Here is a 20541-nt window from a genome sequence, read left to right on the forward strand (position 1 = left end):
GCATCAGGCCAACCCTGATGATAATAATTAAAACAACGGCCGAGTGGCCCTGACAGGTCAGGCCGTAAAACAAAGTGTTAATGCCATAGACTACTACCACCAGCTAGCCAAGTGATACGAACCTAACTTCAAATAGATTCTCCAAATTCTATATTTAAATTTTAACCGACTTTAACGGATTTTCAACGGTTATTCAAAAAGTTTTCCATGGTTTCGCCCAGTTTCACCCACGTTTCACCGTAAATATATTTTATTTGTAGTTTGAAGTCTCTCTTGAAGCTTAGACTAAGAATACAAAATTGAAGTTCAAGTAATGAATGAAGATAACCTTTCATTATTTATTCATTCAGTCTCCTTATTTTTCTTTGGTATTTGATTAAAATAACTTGGTTATAGATTGTAGAATTTGTGAGTTGTGTGGTTTATTTGAACGTTAATTAATTACTAGTTTTAATATCATATCCATGTCTACTCAAAAAAGTGAGGTTAGCATTTTTATTTAAATTCATTTTGTACATAATATACATACTTACATTGCTACAATCTCTATTTAATCATGCGATTTAACTAAGTTTATTATCTATATTTGAAGTAGACCTATGGAGTGTAGAGGTAAGTAAACCTATAGGAAAACTAAATATTTAGTTTTGCTAGGTTAGGTTATTTGAATAACCGGTTAATTTGTGTCGGTTAATTTTGTCAAGTTATTATTTTTTAAAGATAATTCCGGTTAACCTATAACCGGTTTTTTACCAATAACCGCCCATCTCTACTCGGCGCATTCAGTGATGAGGTGTTCTGACGTTCCATAATTTTCCCCACAGAATCTGCATTCGCCATTGTTTCTTAGCTTGAATCTACTGATGTGTTTTTTCACTTCTTTTGATTATTCATATCCTTTGCCCAATTTGTTCTAAAGTACAGGATGGTACGAATTGTTCTTGGGAAACTTAGCAGCATAGTCTGCAGATACAAATAATTGAAAAAGTTTGTATAAATATATGTCCTAAAATGTTTAGTTTCGAACATACAGGGTGTAGAAGCTTCATTTTTATTTCGATTCTTTCCAAATAATTTCTGAACCAAGAACTAAGGTCGATATTTGGATGAAAATTGGTCTCTGGGTGTTTTTTGACATCAGAAATTTGTTCTTCTTTCTTCAGTTTTATTCTTAGTGCTCCAGTTCTTTGAGTTGTTCTTCAGCGAGTTTAACCCCCAATTTGTGATTCAAGGTCCTTTACATTTGCCTGACGCAAATCGTTAAATTCATGTGACGACTTTCTTAAATCAGCAATTTCTTTTTAGCCGACCATACTGACAGGTATGGTAGGCTATTAAGATCGGCAAAAAAAAAGTTTTTTAATTTCACTCAAAATGAATTATTTGGGCCATAAATGACCTAAATACAAAATATTTTCATGGTGTCTGTCTGTCCGTCTGTAACACGATAACTCAAAAACCGCTAAACCGATTTTAACCAAATTTGGCACAAAAATACTGTGGCACCCGAGAATCTGGCCATTAGTTTTTAGTGGGGGTGTGGGGTTGGTAAGGGGGTATGGAAGGGGGTTAAAATTTTAAAAAATCGTAACTCCAAAATTACAGTAGCTAGCGAAACGCGGTTTTCAATTTAAGATTAGGAATAACATTTGCAACAAAATTTGTAATAACATCAAAATCAGTTAAAGTCGCAGTTTTTGTTCGCTCCTGGATTAAGTACGCTCCTCCATTTTTTTTTTGGTTTGGTTCGAGATTTGGTTCGCTCCTCCATTAAGTACCTTCGCGTGGAACAATTTCTGACCATGTGTGGCCAATATCAATGTTGTCGTTTCTCATCATATGTTAGAAATCGACAACTCATTGATTGGATCTCCTAGTGAATTACATACATATAAAACTTTTCTTCTGTACAGACATATTCTCAAAAGATAAATTTGTTTTTTCATGTCAAATACCTATAAGTATTAATTTCATTGTCACCAGAATTAAAAAAGACATAGGTATTTGAGGTGAAAATTAACAAAAAAGAGAACATGTTGATTAATAAATGACAGGCATTTATTTCTAATTTTTTATCTAGATTACTGATACACTAAATACAAATCTAAAAATATACGACATAGCTACCGCCAATTATTTTGGATAGCACGTACCTATTGTTTTATTATTCCATTATTCGCCAAATTTTTGAAGATTTTGTTATCAGTATCTTAATTTATCTTAACAGAAGCATTATTTATTCTTATTATTATATCCCTTAAAATTTTTGCTATTATTATTGCCATTTATGAGATAAACTATCGATTTGGAATAAGTAAATAGTATCATTTCTATTATTAATATACACTTTTATAAAAAATAAGATTAGATAATCATTTTTTGATTAACTTATGTAATCCATTACTATTTTATAATTTCCAAAAATAAAATCAACAGATTATATTATTCTCTTATAGTTCAGTCATTGGGGATTTTTGCTTGGAAAAAAGTCCGGAAGTTTTGCAACTTTGCAAGTTTATAGGTTTTGGGGTCCCTAACTAAAATCCATAAAATGCACATTTCCAGACTTGCCGCCGGCGCCGCCATCTTGCCAAGATGGCGCCCAAAATCGGTATTTTGTGGATATCTCGAAAACTATGCGTTTTTCGAAAATTTGGAGAGAACAAAATTAAAGAGAATGAAATTTCCTATAAAAAAAGTTTTATGAAAATTTTCGCTAAAGCCAACCTTTTAGGCACAAAATCCCTGGAAATTTTACAATTTTGCGTAATATGATATACTCGTATTTTTATGTATAGGTATATAGTCGATTTTCCGAAATCAAATGTCGATTAGGGTTCATTAAAACTAGTTTTAGTTTAGTTTCTTCAATTTTGTCATGAAACAGTGGCGTATCATTAATTCGCTCATTAATATAATTTATGAATAATTAATCACTAATTGACATTTGATTTCGGAAAATCAACTATATGTATATCATACTTTACGCAAAATTGTAAAATTTCCAGTGATTTTGTGTCTAAACAGTTGACTTCAGCGAAAATTTTCGTATAACCTTTTTTATAGGAAATTTTTGCGAAAAACGCATAGTTTTCGAGATATTTACAACATCCTAATTAGTATAGAGCCGGTCGACTTATACGATCATATTCATCTAATTATTCGCTTTTAAATGTATAAAAAGTAATACTTTGTAAGTAAGTAATTAGGGTAATTGCTTACAGATCTACCAACAATCGGTGAACTCGTTAAGTTTGACACTTAATGTCGGTTTAATATAGAAGAAAAATCACCGATTTTTGCCCTACTGGTTAACATGTGTTAAAAAAAAAGTTTGAAATTTTGAGTTGTTTGATCCTTCTTTTTTGAAAATAACATATTTTTGTTCTTTTGTGCTTAGGCATAGAAGTGCTTTACTTTTATGCCTAGGTGTAAAAGAAGTTTGTATTTTCCTAAGTAACAAAAACGACCCTTTTATACTGTCATCTACTACTGCCATTACTCACTGACGGGTATTCGACACGCATCAGAAGATGGCCACGCAAGGCGTTTTCTTTCATGAGCTTCTCTGGGACTAAAAAGCCCGATACGTGATGTTATTTGCCAACGGTACTCCGGACATTCAAAAATCTCAACGCTTTGTTGCCTCAGGTTGCCTCTCTACTTTTTGGTTGTCGCTGTTAACTGAGTTTACAATTCTTCTCCATTGAGTTCTATTATGAACTGCTTCTTCCCACCGATTCTGCATGTTAATCCCCTTTAAGTTTTCGTGGAAAATGCTCACCGTAAAGCAGATATTTTGGTATGCGGTTTTCTTGTATTCTGCATACGTGACCAGCCCATCTTAAGCGGGATTTTGTAACCGTGACTCCAATACTCTCGCAGTTAGCTTTTTCAAGGACCGATACGTTTGAGACATGATGGAACCACCGGCTTCTTAAGACTTGTCTAAGGTGTCTCTGTTGCAACTTGTTTAATGCGTTTTTGTGTCGGCGGTACAACCCAGGTGTAGCTCCCATATATCATAGTGGGGATTATAATTGCTCGGTACACTGCAAGTTTCGTTTCTGTACTGAAGTCATGATTATAGTTAAACCCTGTCTTTTAATTTCCAGAATGCTCTTGAAGCGCTGCTAATCATGTGCTGAATTTTACAGTCAATATTGGCCTTTTCCGAAATCAAACTGCCGAGGTAATTAAATTCCGCTACATATTCCAATAGTTCATCTCCAATTTTTATAGCACCGTTATGATCTTCCGGGGGAGTGCACATGATTTTGGTTTTGCCGATGTTTAGCTTAAGGCCCAAAGCCTCGTATGCCCAGGTATATGTGTTCAACATTTCGTGTAATTGTTGTAACGTGTTTGCAACTAGAGCGCAGTTATCAGCGTATTGAAATTCTATGATGAATTTTGTACGTGTTTTTGCCCAGAGTCTTTTTATGTTGTTTTTAACAGACCGCCGCGCGCCGTCATATCTGTATCTAATGCCCAATCCTTTCTCTTGTAGTTTGCTGTCCATTAATGTCCACTTAATCCCATAATGTCCACTTGAATAGTAGAGGCGCTAAGACAAATCCGTGCCTAACTCTTGTATTTGCCAGGAAGCGATCGCTCAATGATCCATGATGTGACACTCCTGACTGGTTGTTGTTATGGAAGCTTTTACACACTGTAAGAAATTTGTTGGGTACTCCGAACTTTTTCATAATTGCAAACCAGTCTGGTTGTTTCCTTTTGTTCGACTTTCCCAGTACTGCTTCGCTGGTTTTAAGAATCGCATCCCTTAATTGTGTCCAATTACTGTCATCACATACTATCTGTCATCACACCTGTGTACAGTCATCACAAAAATTAATATTTTTGTGACGTTTCAAAAAAATAAAACACTGATTTATTAGGAGTAAAAATGAAAAATTTTGGAGTGAGGCTGCACGTTACAGGCAAGGCACAGAAAGTACATTTTTACTCCGAATAGAATATGCTATTTTTTCATTCACCACAATTTTTTTTTAAAACGTCATAATTAATTTTTGCAAACGCAATTGACAATATAAAAATAGTTATTTTTGTATCTAGTGCGCGAAGTGCTACTTTGGTGATCGATACTTGAATTTTTTAACGAGGCGTAGTCGAGTTGAAAAATTAATCGAGATCACCAAAGTAGTTCGCGCACGAGTTGCAAACAACATTTTTTCTACAAACATTAAAATCGGGATATCCCTAAAAATAATATTATTATATTATTGCTTCGAAAAAAAAGCGTGAGCTTGGCTTAATTTCGAATTAACATGTCACTGTAACTATTAGTTGCCGCGGTTAATCCAATCATTCGGCAAATTGGTCTAAAAGCATGAAATTTGGTACACACGTATTTTAGGTGATTCTAAGATTTTTGACCCGGAGGGCAAGGCCATTATTTGAGTTTGATTCAAAATGGCACCTTATTTTCAAAATGGCCGATTAACAATTTGTAATTGTTAGTTATTAACAGATTTTAGCATAATATATGTCGATTTCGACAATTTTTCTGGCGAGCAATTCATTAAAACAACTCTTTTTTGAGTGCGATGCTAATTTATATGATAAATTTGTATACCGTGTGGTTAAAAGCGTATACGTATACGTCCCCCAAGTAGCATTTGGACGTTATCTAACGTCGGGTATACGTCGCGTTCAATAAACCCGACGTCGGGTACCAACGTCGGTTCGACCGCCTGACGACCCTTATTTGCACCTAAATGGGGAATACAGATTCGGGTAGCCTCGACGTCGGTATCTGACCTAATAGGAAATGTAATTCTACCAATTACCAACGTCATATTACGTTGGATTTTAGTCACTTAAAATTCGTCGCTAAGCACTTACGTTACGTTTGGTTTCATATTCGCTACCAAGAATACATAAAAACCTTACCAAACTACCTAATTACAAATGGATTCATAATCACTCCTCGAATAGACCTATAAGTGCCTATCTAATTTCATATTATAATAATTTTGAATCATTAATCCAGACATCAGTTTTGTCAACGGAAGTCACTTTTTTGATATATCTGATTAAAATACTCCGGAAAACAACGAGCGCCTTCAAAAGTAGGTAGATTTATGAAATAAAAATATCTATAAAAAAGTAACTCGCAAAATATGTTTTTTATTTTCTAGCTGGTTTAATCAATAAACTGTACTGTGGTTCCCCCCAAACTCAACCTTATCAATATTATTCTACTAGAAATCGGAATGTGAATATAAATTTTAAAAACAAAAAACGATTTTAAAATGGCTGACAATCGGATACCTGTTAAGAATGGCGGATTTCTGTGTCTGACTTAATATGAACTACCAATATACCAATTCCGACCGGGTCTCCAACATTAGTCGTCTCACACGACCGAAGTCATCAAACCGGACGACCGGCAATCGTATTATGACGTATATAATTCCAACGTACGCCACGTAACCTCACTTTGCGTATCAGTGATTTGTGGATTTGTGCAACTATATATTTTAGTTTTTGTTTTCTCTATAAAACAATGGGCAGCCACTTTTTTAAGATAGTATATACAAAATTTAAAAGAATTGGAACCAGTACCTCACATGTGGGAGGAGGATGGGGTCTGCTGGTTTCCTAAGCTAAAAAATGAAATTAAGCTGCACCAGTGTAATGCAGCATCTCTTCCGGATAAAAAGCATTCGTGGGCGGAGGGAAGACCTCACTACTACTATTATTATTTTGCAAAAGCCTCGACCTCTTTCTGTAAAATGTAGATGAATGTCTAAATGTCTTTTTAGTGTTTTTTTAGGTATAATAAAAAAAAAAGTTTTTTACAAAAACTTTTTATTAGTTTATGTTCATGATGTTTATTAGGCCGCATATGCTACTTAATGGGTTGTATTTACGGACGTAAATAGAGATACGTAAATTAGGTTAAAAATATGAACATAAAATACAACAAAATATAATTGGACTTTACTTTAGGGATTATCAGTGAGACGTATCCTATTCGGACAACGGGTAGACGTCGGGCTAGTTCACGTATAGGTACGTCGTGCAAGTCAACGTTGGAACGACGTTGGGAAATTAATAAAAATGGTACGTTGTTATTTTGTACGTCGATAGATCGTTGGATTTACCGACTCGGATCTAACGACGTCACTTTTAATAGGAAAGCGACGTCACCAGTCGTATCACCAGCACCCGACCTAAATTTGCACAAAGTCTGACGTCGCTTCAGGTCAGATTTAGTTCGAAGTCAGATAGATGCTACTTGGGCCAATATAGAAATTTCGCTTCCCATGAGCTTATTCCAGTAAATTTTCTTCATATGCACTAAAAAGAATAAATTATACTTATTTATACAAGTATCCTTACACTTGCACTGTAATGTGCAAGTCAATCCTACGCGCCGGCGCCGCACAGTGCTTCGAACATATGGCTCTACAGGGAGTTAGGAGGACAAAAATCCAAAACTTCTCTTTTATTGTAAGCAATTTATTCAAACTAGGTTTATTTGACACAAATGATGAGTACTCTCATTGTACTAAATGATGATGTTCTTAGTCCCACGTTTATGAAAAAAAAATCTTATAAATAATAATAATGTTGGAGCTGTGTTCCATCCAAGCAAATAATAAGTTATAGTATGAAAAACGGTGTAAATATTAAATAAATTCCTGTGATAAAAAAGAATTGAAATAACATTAGAACATGATTCCTACAATATAAGCCTAATATAAGATAAAAATGTTTTTCTTTAATGAAAAAGAAACATTAATGTTATATTTAATTAAAAAAAAAACTTAAGATACTATAAATTTACTTTCGGACAACAAAATGCATAGATCGTAACTACTCTGATTCAGGAGAATCACTGCTGACAGAATCTTCCAAATTTATAGTATCCAAATCGCGCGGGCGAACTTTCGACACCAAATTGTGTTTGTACCTGGGGTAATCGAGGGGTCAAATTTTATTATAGGAAATTTCGACACCGCGCCCTAAAGCAGGTAGGTAGGTAATTAATTGGGTTTCCCCAATATTTATTGTCACTTCTGTACTTGTGACTAAATTTACACGAAAATTATTCAGTTGCAGTTTATTGTTTGACGTTGACTAGTGCACTTATAGATATTTTAAACATGAGTTTGATAAAAGTTCCCGTGGTCGAGATTTATTAGTGGTGGAGAATCATTCGTTCTCAAAACAGAAAGTGTTAAAAAGCGGCGAGATATTTTGGCGCTGCATTCAAAGAAACACTAAGTGTTCCTGCAAAGTGTTTACAATGAGCTGTAATGACCTCACCATCACAAGACGTGATTTGGTACATAATCATGAAGCCGATCCAGAAAAGCTTCAAGTAAAGATGGTTACCAATGCATGTAAAGAAAAAGCCGAAGAGGGATATATCAGAGAAGTCTGCCAAAATTACAAGAACTGCTGTTACTGAGTGTGATCATAGCTTGCATAAGAAAAACATTTACAACTGTCGTCGTAAACTGTTACCAGGTCCGTTACCTAGAAGCATATCAGAAGTTCATAACGCGGTTAGTAATTATTCTCCTAAAACCTGTCGCAATGAAAGTTTTTGTTTTTAAATCATCCTGAATTTAATGTAATTGTATTTTCATGCGAGACAAATATTCGTTTGTTGTGTAAACTACAAACTTTGTATATGGATGGTACATTTTCATACAGTACCAAATTTTTTCTCAATTATTTACAATACATGGCTTTGAAAATGGACATTATGTACCTTTAGCATACTGTTTGTTAAAGGACAAATTGTCAATGACATACAAACATTTATTTTCTTTATTAAAGTCAAAGATTTTTGAAACATTTGAGTTATCATTATTTAGAATAACTGAAATATTTGTGGACTTTGAAAAGCAATTCACTGTGCTTTATTGTCTATGTATTGAAATGTAAAATTAGTGGATGCCGTTTCACTTACATCAGAACTGGTTTAAAAATTCAATCTTTGGGTTTGGTACAAGAATATAAGGATACAAATTCAGAAATTGGAAAATGGTTAAGACATACGTTTGGTTTAACTTATTTAAATCCAGTAGATGTTGAAGATTGCTTTGTTTATGATCTTATGTCATATAAATAAAAATGCGTCACTTGATTTATATACAGACTATTTACTGGAAAATTACATAATCGATAGCGCTCTATTTCCACCGCACATATGGTCTAATCAGAATCCGTCTATTGCGAGGGACTACGAATGCCTGTGAATCCTTTCATTCAAGATTTAATACTTCTTTTTATTCAACGCATCCTTCTATTTTTATTTTTATTGAAAAGTTAAAAAGAATTTCAAGTAGAGACTTATGTCAAAATAAATAGTTTAAAATACCAGCAAAAAGTCAAAGATAATACCGTTAAGGCTAAATTGGTATTTATGGAGAAAATGCAACAAATATGTAGGTTAGATTTTATAAAGCTATGTCTTACCATTCTGTATAATACCAAATAAATTGTATTGACATTCAGATATTATTTCTACCTGTTATTGTCATTCAGATATTATTAATTTTAAAAATATATCATGTACATTATTTTTATTAAAATAAAAAAAGCAATTATGATATTTTATTTCTATTTCGCAGCTATATTTATTGGGGCCGTTTCGACACTAAGCAGGTAGCGACTGGTTTAAAAAATTTTCGACACCAGCCCCAAGTTCCGTTTTTATCAAGAGGTATATTCGACACCAAATAAATATAGCTGCGAAATAAATAAAATATCATAATTAATTTATATATTTATTTTAATAAAAATAATGTTTATTTTATATTATGTAAATTAATAATATCTGAATATAATACTTCATTAATAATATCTGAATACAATACAATTTATTTGGTATTATAGGAATTACATAAGACATAGCTTTATATAAAATCTAACCTACATATTTGTTGGGATCAGTTTATCCACCATTTTCTCCATAAATACATTTAAGATTAACGGTATTATCTTTTGACTTTTGCTGGTATTCTTTTTTAACTATTTATTTTGACATTAAAGTCTCTACTTGAAATGTTTTTAACTTTTCAATAAAAATAAAAATAGAAGGATGCGTTGAATAAAAATTGGTATTAAATCTTGAATGAAAGGATTCACAGGCATTCGTAGTCCCTCGCAATAGTACGGATTCTTATTAGACTATATACCATGCGGTGGAAATAGAGCGCTATCGATTATGTATTTTCCAGTAAATAGTCTGCATATAAATCAAGTGACGCGTTTTAGGTTTATTTATATGACATAAGATCATAAACAAAGCAATCTTCAACATCTACTGGATTTAAATAAGTTAAACCAAACGTATGTCTTAACCTATTTTCCAATTTCTGAATTTGTATCCTTATATTCTTGTACCAAACCCAAAGATTGAATTTTTAAACCAGTTCTTGATGTAAGTGAAAACGGCATCCACTAATTTTACATTTGGCCAATAGACAATAAAGCACAGTGAATTGCTTTTTTCAAAGTCCACAAATATTTCAGTTGGCTCTAATGATAACTCAAATGTTTCAAAAAAATCTTTGACTTTAATAAAGAAAATAAATGTTTGTATGTCATTGACAATTTGTCCTTTAACAAACAGTATGCTAAAGGTACAAATGTCCATTTTCAAAGCCATGTATTGTAAATAATTGAGAAAAAATTTGGTACTGTAATGAAAATGTACCATCCATATACAAAGTTTGTAGTTTACACAACAAACGAATATTTGTCTCGCATGAAAATACAATTACATTAAATTCAGGATGATTTAAAAAAAAACTTCTCATTGCGACAGGTTTTAGCGGAGAATAATTACTAACCGCGTTATGAACTTCTGATATGCTTCTAGGTAACGGACCTGGTAACAGTTGTACGACGACAGTTGTAAATGTTTTTCTTATGCAAGCTATGTCAGGAACCGTTAGCAAATTGGCATCAATCGCGACAGCAGTTCTTGTAATTTTGCAGGCTTTTCTGATATATCCTCTTCGGCTTTTCTTTACATGCATTGGTAACCATCTTTACTTGAAGCTTTTCGGATCGGCTTCATGATTATGTACCAAATCACGTCTTGTGATGGTGAGGTCATTACAGCCTATTGTAAACACTTTTGCGGAACACTTAGTGTTTCTTTCTTTGAATGCAGCGCCAAAATATCTCGCCGCTTTTTAACACTTTCTGTTTTGAGAACGAATGATTCTCCACCAAAATAAATCTCGACCACGGGAACTTTTTATCAAACTCATGTTTAAAATATCTATAAGTGCACTAGTCAACGTCAAACAATAAACTGCAACTGAATAATTTTCGTAAATTTAGTCACAAGTACAGAAGTGACAATAAATATTGGGGAAACCCAATTAATTACCTACCTACCTGCTTTAGGGCGCGGTGTCGAAATTTCCTATAATAAAATTTGACCCCTCGATTACCCCAGGTACAAACACAATTTGGTGTCGAAAGTTCGCCCGCGCATTTATTTGGTGTCGAATATACCTGTCAGATAAAAACGGAACTTGGGGCTGGTGTCGAAAATTGCCATTAAATTTTAGTCGCTACCTGCTTAGTGTCGAAATTTCCTCCGCCCTCCAAATCACAGGTAGATGAAGTATCCTCACATATAAGATATTTCTGTACATCATTTTCTAATATGTTACTTTTTCGCGTTGTTACTGTACATTTTGTCGGTATGAGGGGTTCGGATGTTAATAGTTACCTCTTTAATAGACCATATCCATATATTATTTTTTCCTTTTCTTGGGTATGAGATTTTATAATAAATTGAAAGATGGACACTTTTTTTATGCGACGTTTCGCTCCAACATAGTGGACTTTTTCAGGCACAAGTGGTGTCTCATTTGACTGGAAGGTTCATCAATATCTAATAAGAACATATTTTTTGAAATACAAATAATTTTGAGTTCTTGTCCTTATGATCAAGCCAAGTATTAGCCAGATCGGCATTGCTTATCAATTTTACTCCATCTGAAAAGTATTATAAAATAAAGTTCGTCGCAAGCAGACGCAGGTGAACTATACAAAATTAAAAAGTGTATGAATATGGCAACAAAAATATGCAATAAATACGATATGTTTTGATATGTTTTTTTAAATGCCTTTTGAAGTTTGAAAACGTAAAATTTTTATACCCATTTAAGAATAATCTTAAAAATAAATAAAAACTAAACAATCACGAACTTGTTTAGAAATAAATTTAAAGTACATACCTTGTTTAACAATATCCATAGTTGCTTTCAATTAAGTACATACCCGTTTAACTCCATAATATACAGAACTACTATGAATGTTATTCTTTTCACTGATGAGATAATGATCTCAAAATTTATTTTTAGTGAAAATATTTGCTAACAAAAACGCTGTTTATGAAAAATAATATACAGGATGGTTGAACATTGCTATAAGTATAAAATTATATATTCAGATATTAGTAAATTTTAACTTATTTTTTGATTTTTGTCCATGGGACGAAGCACTGTGCGCCGGCACGGCATGAGCAACGTTGTGAAGCGCCTGATTTACATTCGCACCTTTCTAGCTCTCTGTAAGCTGTCCATATACATGAAAGTGTTGACCAAAGTGGCTTTATTGTGCTGCCTTCAACCCCAAGAATTTGGAGTCGGTGGGTCACACTGTAACATATCCAATGATCTGCCCCAAATGGGCCAGCTTGATATGCAGCACGAAGGCAATGTTGAAAAAGTGCTGCGGAGCTAGGAGGAATTAAGCGTCGCGGCTTACTTTCAGTGCAGAACAGGTGCTTTCGAAGCTGATCAACTTTGGAGATTCCTGTAGTTGCAGCATAGGTACATCTTTGATGTAAAGTCTTCAAGAAGTGCTTGAATGTGACTTGGAATGTGGTCATTCGGAAAAGACATAAAAGTAAATGCATCTGTTGCTGACTCACATGACATCCATGTTTTCCATCTTTTTTTCCTTTTCCAGTAAAGAAGGAGACACTGTCACAACCGGCAAAGGCATGAAAGCCTCGGAGGCCCATACACCTTTCTCTTCTTAGTTGGATAGCGTTTTGTAAGCTGCAATGTAATGTCGATTCTTTCCCGACCCAAATAAAATCCATAGTTCTTCTAAACCCATAGCCTGGAGCTCATAAAAAGTGTAAAAGTGATTTACTTTTATGCCTCGGCGTTAAAATGACCTTTTTTTATTGTCAATCACTTCACAAAAATCACAAAAAATAATACCTTTATGACGTTTGACAAAAAAAAAACGACTTAAGAATTAAAATGCCGGACACATCTATCACTGTCAAGGATTTTCTCGTTGGACAGAGTATACTTCAGCACTTCATGCATATATTAGTTTATTGCCCCTCATTTAACTACTTAAAACAAAGATTCCTGTTAGCCATTGTTCGCAAAAACTCATCAACCTGTTCGTGCTCCTCCTCAGCTATCAGAACCGAGGCATCGTTACTTTCCTACACAAACAATCATGAGAACGGTCGCATAAACAGAACAAACCTATAAATTTCATTAGTACTATACGCTTTCCTTCGAATGGGTTCGAGCTCAGAAAATTAAGTAAAACTAGAGGGTCCTCAAATACTTGTCGACGAAAGAAATTAGTGTATCTTCTTCAACTCGGCATGTTCTTTAATGTTGAAATTTACACAACGTTTCGATCAGATGAATCATTGACCGTCAAAATATTACATATATGTTTATACGCAGTTGCCCCACCCTAGCTGACTACCTCATGCTCATCCTTAATTTATTGTAGTTTATATCTATAATCAACTGAACCAAAAATTTTAATACAAAAAGAGGGTTTCTATAAAGGCTTTTGGAAAGTCCGGACAAAATCCGGACGTCGCAAAAAAGAAACTATACATTTATTTATCTACAACCGTTTAGTTATAACGTTTTTATATCACTATTTTTTAGTATTTCCTATACTCCGCCTCTATCTATACTTATATCTCTGAGGTTTTGCGCTATCTCACGATTCCACCCACCGCGGAACCTGCACAAAGTCGTACGCGCATTCTTTTGGTACCGCCGCGGCTCGTAATTAGGACTAAGCGCTTGTATCTTTTCGAATTTCTCAACGAAATGGCAATGTACAGGGTGGCCCACTAAGAATAGCTCTCGGCTGTATATCGGAAAGTATTATCCGTAGGAGATCTCGGTCGGACCTTAGTGGTGATTACCTTCTCCCCTCCCATACAATCTACAATCTAATACTAAAATTATAAAAGAAATTGAAGCTATTCATAAAAGTTACGTACTAAAATCATAATCAAAATGTTTCTCCGATCTGTTCCACTTATTATATGCTATTTGATGATCAACCAATTTGATTATTACATAAAAACCGCTTTTAACAATGCGCAATTGACTAGCCCGTAACAACCTCAACTTTCTTTTTCATTTTTAATAAAGCTTATTCCCAGGAAGTTACGTTTCTTAAACGAAAAATTAGCATATTAAATTTGAGCAGATTATTTGTTTTGTTGTAGTACAGTGGAGTGGAACAGAATTATTGTAGACTATTTTTTTCATTCTTGTGTCGGGATATTATTAATACTATTTTAAATCCTACTTAAGGCAAAATATTGAATTTCTTAAAGGCAAAATACATATACAGGGTAGTCCGAACTGTATTCCGGAAACTTCGGCCAGCGTATTCTCCAGATAAAACTAAGTAAAAATGTTCGTATAAATGTATGGCCTAAAATGTTTAGTTTCAGAGATACTGGGTGTAGGAGTTTCATTTTTATTTCGTTTTTTTTTCAAATAATTTAAAAAGTCAGTATTTGGATAAAAATTGGTGTCTGGGAATTTTTTTAACATGAGAAATTTGATTTGATGTCAATATGACTCCTATTTGTAGTGGGCGCCACCCATATGTGTTTTAACTGTTTTGAAGAGTAATAACTTTTTGTCCTTACCTGTATAAAACTACTGAGTAAAAAATTATACATTTACGACCTTTTTTACGTAAAAAAGGTTTCTTGGTTAAAATCACTACCGAGTAATGGTTCTCGAGATATTTGGAATAGAAATTATCAACACCTATCATCACTGACATAAATTAAACATGTTGACTAAATAGTTATTAGACTGAAATCATAAATTTGAAATGTTTTTGTGCCAAAAGTTCAACAGAAACTGTTTTATCATTTTTTTTTTCACAGAAAAATTTGTGATTAAATTAAAAAAAAATTAAAAATTTCCCACAAATTTATTATTTCAGTCAAATAACTATCTACTTGTTTGTTATTATTTGTCAATAATGACATGTATTGACTATCTCCATTCTAAATATCTTGAAAACGGTTGATCGTAGCGATTTTTACCAAGAGATATTTTTTACGTAAAAAGTCACGGAAATATATAGTTTTTACTCAGTAGTTTTTTTTTCTTTCCGAAAAAAAGGAAATAAATACCTATTGCAAGATTTTCAGAATTAGCCTTTAAATTTTGTATTTAAAAGGAGCATCACATTGTACCTAACAAGAATAAAAAAAAAACATTATAAGGTACATTAGCCAACCTAACACCTAAAACTAGGTAATATAAATTATTATAAATTATTAACAAAACAAAATTCGTAATAAATACATAGACATAATCCTGAGAAACAAAATTCCTAACATGGACAACACTAAAACTTTTTTCGGCACTCTGAAATAAAATCGTCGATGTTAGACTGTTCACTATTTCGTGCGCAATAGATAATAAAGATAGTCCGCTTAATCATTCTTGTGTCATACTCGATCTTAGGTAATTCTCAATTATTTTGAGTTTAGAAAAACTGCTCTCTCCGGTTGCCGCTGAAACCAGCAGCGTTAGTAAATATTTAGAAAGTTTTCAATCAGATCGTAAATTTTTAAATATTTTAGTGTTTGTTTTGGACAACTGAAGTTTTCAGCATTATCTGGTGGTATTAGAACAATTAGAGCTAAAATCTCGTCCCGAAGCTCTAGGCCATTAATATAATGTTTGTCTCCGTCCGTTAAATAGAGATGAAGATCCATACTGTTACGTTTTTCGTCGGTTCCGTGTGGATAGAAAGTCACAATTTATTTAAACACTATTTATTTAACACTAATGAACAAAAATAATAACGATAAAAGACTTATAGAACTATTTACAAACGATTTATAACTAAGAATTTATTTTGAATTTTAGCGCGTCAACTGTATATTTATAACTGCCCTCTCTAGGCCACTGCCGCCGGCTTTTATACCGACAGGTAAAAGAAATCTAGAATAGTCCAAAGATCGTTAGGCGCATATAGAAGGTTTTCGAATGTTCTCGTATGTACGCGTCCATTCTAGTGGGTCTCGATTCTTTTCGAACGAATGAGTCATTGCGGTGTCTATGCGATGTTAAGGTCATCCGAGGGCGGGCCATATGTGTGAGGTTAGGTCGAGTCCACACCGGCTCGCAACACTGCCCCCTTCTTAGGCACATGCTCGTCCCGAGATGTATACGGTGAATGAAGGTATTTGCAAAGCTGGCCCCTGGTACATTGCGAAGTCTGGTAGAAATAGCAGTCTACAGTTTTCTCTCCCGATCTCAGCTTTGGGTTGTAGCAGCAAACGAGGATCTCGATTCCCGTAAATCTGAACAAGACTTCAATCATGTTCCGGATTGTACGCCAACTCAAACCATCGAGTCCACACGCCAGCTTCGGAATGGCTAATCGTGCAATGTTGTTGTTTAGCAGGGCTTCTCTCAGTTCAATCAGGGTCTTCCATAGATTGAGATAAGTCGGCTTACTCGGGGACCATTCCTTGGTGACCAGGTAGAAGATGTGCCTTGCTTGACCATGTGCATTGTCGGTTAGCCTCAAGACGCTTCCAACCTCTGGATCCTGTCGGCGTAGTTCTCCGACACGCCCAAACTTCTCATTGAACGTCGCAGCGATTCCTCTGGACATCCGCAAATCTCGAGCCACACAATGAGCGAGCGAATAATCAGGAGGCACGGAAAAGAGGTCTCGTTGATCTTCTTTGGTTACACCATAGCGAGCCTTCTCACTGCTGTTGTATCGGGCCATGAAATCGTCAAAGGACATCTCCGAATCAGGGGGATCAAAGCTGCAGGTTCTCACGGTCCCAGCACGATCTTCTATTTCGCCTTGGTAGGGGCTCAAACGGTTGAAATGGACTACCCTCGGTTTTCCTTTTGGCAATTTTCTGATACGGTATACGACGTCATTAATTCTATCCATGACTTCGTATGGCCCTTCCCACGAGGATTGTAGCTTCGGAGATAACCCACGACGTCTCTGCGGGTTATATAGCCACACCAACTTCCCTGGTTGGTATCCTCCATGCTCAGCTTGAATGTCGTAGTGTTCCTTCATTCGGTCACTAGCACTTTGAATATTTAGGCGGACTCTCTGATGAATGTCGTCCATCCTTTGACGTAGTGTGTGGACATAATCTTCTCCGGCGACTTCTTCTCCCGGTCGGCAACCAAATTTCAGATCACAGGGTAGGCGCACTTCCCGTCCCATAACGATGCTGGCTGGAGTTTGCCCTGTAGATTCTTGGACGGATGAACGGTAGGCCAACAGGAACAGGTGAAGAAATTTGTCCCAGTCTCTTTGGTGGTCAGAGACTACTTTGGCCAGATAACGGTTGATAGTTCTGTTCATGCGTTCAACCATCCCATCGGATTGTGGATGTAGAGCAGTCGTCCTGGTCTTGCGGATGTTCAGGACTTCACAGACGCCTTGGAACAGATTGGACTCAAAGTTTCTTCCCTGATCTGAATGAAGCTCCATGGGAACACCAAACCTGCAGATCCATTCTTTAACAAGGGCATCAGCAATCGTGGACGCTTCTTGATTTGGCAACGCGTAGGCCTCGACCCATTTGCTGAAGTAATCCATTACTACCACAATGTATTTGTTGCCATCGTTCGTCTCCGGGAAAGGACCAGCCACGTCGATCGCTATTCGTTCGAAGGGACTACCAACATTGTACTGGCGCATAGGGGCTTTACCACGCTTTTGTGGCCCATTAATGGCTGCGCAAATGTCACATTTCTTACACCAGGCCCTCACATCTTCTTTGCAGTTCACCCAGTAGAACCGTTCACGCAGCTTGCCAAGTGTCTTGGTAACACCAAGATGTCTCCGCTGGTTCCATTGTGAACTTCTTCCAAGACTTCTGGGACCCTCTTCTTTGGAATGACGACCTGCCTTCTCTCTTCTTGTCCCTCCGGTCTCTCGATCACACGGCGAAGTAGTCCGTTATCTATTACCAAGGAATTCCACTGGGCCCAGTACGACTTTACGTTCGGCGAATATCTGCAAACTTCTTCCCACGTTGGTCTTTGGCCTGTGTTTTTCCAGTTAATCACCAAGCCCAACTCTGGATCACTGATTTGGTCATTTGCAAGATCTTCGGTTTGCCAACTATCACCAACCACAGTCGTCCTTAAGACTTTCACTTCTTTCTCTTCTTTGCAACGATTTCCCATCTGTCCGCAATTCCAACAGCGAATCGGTCCCCCCTTCTTACTCATATACTGATCCAGTACTTTCCGCACAATCCTTTCCACTTTGGAATCGTCGGAACTCTCCTCAACAGCCCGTACAAATCCTAGAGACCTAGAGCATTCTTTCGCGGCCTCAAATTCCAGGGCACGTGCTAGGGCATCTCCCAAATGCGTTGGATGAGCTAAAAGAAGTGTTTGCCTTGTCTCGTTGTCACATAAACCATCAATAAAAGCCTGTACTTTTAAGCGCTCCATAACATTTTCGGGCATAGCAGGGTACGCAAGGCGAACGAGGCGGGCTACGTCGGCTTCAAACTCCTGCAGAGACTCATTTGACTTTTGAATGCGATTTTTTAGCTGGGAATGATAGACATGTTCCAAATGAGCTTGGCCGTACCTCATTTCTAAATGTCGTACCAATTGCTGATAATCTCCCTGTTCCGATGTGACAATGTCTGCAGGATATCAGTCGCATCTCCTCGCAGTGCGACAGTCAAAGCGGTAGCCTTTTCAGCGATTGTCCATCCGTTCGCTCTCGCAGCGGCCTCAAACTGGCAAAAATAATTGGCCCAAGCGGTTTTTCCGTCAAACTGTGGAGGCTTAATAACTGACTTTGAGATATACTTATTTTCGACTAGTTTCGGTGCCTCCGATGTTTCTTGACATTTTGGTGAATTGGCCTTTTCTATTTCTTGTTTTAAAATTTCGATTTTTCTATTTACATCTTCCTCAATCTCTGTTATTTTATCTTGTGTATCTATTATCTTTTCTTCTAATTCCTGTATTTTATTATTAAAGCTGGCCTGTATATCTTTAGAATTTTCTGCGATCTTATCTTCTAAAATATTAATTAAATCCTGGGAATTTTTCATCATTTTATCACTGATTTTATCTTCTAAATTATTCAAATTGCCGTTTAAATTGTCTTGCAATTCTCGGGAATTTTCTGTAATTTTGTCATTCAAACTGTCTTCTAATTTTTGAGAGTTTTCCGTCATTTTATCTTCTAATTTTTGTAGGCACGAGTCAAGGTCACCTTCGAACTCAAAGCAAAATGTGTCCGGATCCTCGCCTTCCTCCCTCAAAACGTCTCTCAGTCTGGTTTGCAAAATACTTTTCTTTCCATCTGTCTCGCACTCTCTCTCTTCCAATATGGATTTCAGTTCGGACACTTTCAAGTCTTTCAACAATTTCTTCGGAGCCATTGTTAGTCTTTTTATTTTTCTTATCACACACGCCACACCTGACACCAATTGTTACGTTTTTCGTCGGTTCCGTGTGGATAGAAAGTCACAATTTATTTAAACACTATTTATTTAACACTATGAACAAAAATAATAACGATAAAAGACTTATAGAACTATTTACAAACGATTTATAACTAAGAATTTATTTTGAATTTTAGCGCGTCAACTGTATATTTATAACTGCCCTCTCTAGGCCACTGCCGCCGGCTTTTATACCGACAGGTAAAAAGAAATCTAGAATAGTCCAAAGATCGTTAGGCGCATAGAGAAGGTTTTCGAATGTTCTCGTATGTACGCGTCCATTCTAGTGGGTCTCGATTCTTTTCGAACGAATGAGTCATTGCGGTGTCTATGCGATGTTAAGGTCATCCGAGGGCGGGCCATATTGTGAGGTTAGGTCGAGTCCACACCGGCTCGCAACAATACCATGCTTTGTTCCTCTTGGTTGATATTCCTGAGAACTGTGAAGTCGTATAAAAACGAAAAATAGCCCGAGTGAGCTTTTAACAGGTCAAACCTTTCCTGGAGAGCCTCATGGATTGTATCCAGGACAACAAAGAAAAATTCGATTTTAAACATTTCCTGTGGATCTAAAATTGGCTCATCCACTGATTCATACAAAAACTGTCTAGTTTTTTTTCTGGGACGAGCTCTAATGTAATTAGTAAAAACTGCTTCAATTTCCAGCTCTTCTGCCAGCTCTGCAGCATCCACTAATATTTCTCTAAAATGGTCGTCAGTCGTTATTTTGACAAAATAGTGGTCGATAGCTT

At 35.8% G+C, this 20541-nt stretch overlaps 2 protein-coding genes across 2 annotated transcripts in view; both read right to left on the reverse strand.

The window, feature by feature from the left end:
- Positions 1-20541, reverse strand: part of LOC115888162 (echinoderm microtubule-associated protein-like 2) — a 196265-nt gene that overhangs the window by 169734 nt on the left and 5990 nt on the right. The window lies entirely within an intron of this gene.
- On the reverse strand, positions 7230-13230 carry LOC115888164. The gene is made up of 2 exons (XM_030907770.1): positions 12570-13230; positions 7230-7329 (listed from the first exon to the last, which is right to left on the reverse strand). Exons 1-2 carry the CDS (start codon positions 13118-13120, stop codon positions 7302-7304), a joined length of 579 nt encoding a protein of 192 aa, XP_030763630.1. The 5' UTR covers positions 13121-13230; the 3' UTR covers positions 7230-7301.

This window comes from Sitophilus oryzae, unplaced genomic scaffold (assembly GCF_002938485.1).
Source record: "Sitophilus oryzae breed Bouriz unplaced genomic scaffold, Soryzae_2.0 scaffold_684_pilon_pilon, whole genome shotgun sequence".
In the NCBI taxonomy this organism is placed as follows: Eukaryota; Metazoa; Arthropoda; class Insecta; order Coleoptera; family Curculionidae; genus Sitophilus; species Sitophilus oryzae.

Excerpts from the sequence above, each read along its gene's own strand:
- LOC115888164 (XM_030907770.1), bottom strand. The coding sequence starts at position 13,120 with ATGGATTTTATTTGGGTCGGGAAAGAATCGACATTACATTGCAGCTTA. Across the intron at positions 7,330-12,569 it reads GCTTACAGAGAGCTAGAAAG|TGCATATGAAGAAAATTTAC; the intron begins GTGCGAATGTAA and ends TATTCTTTTTAG.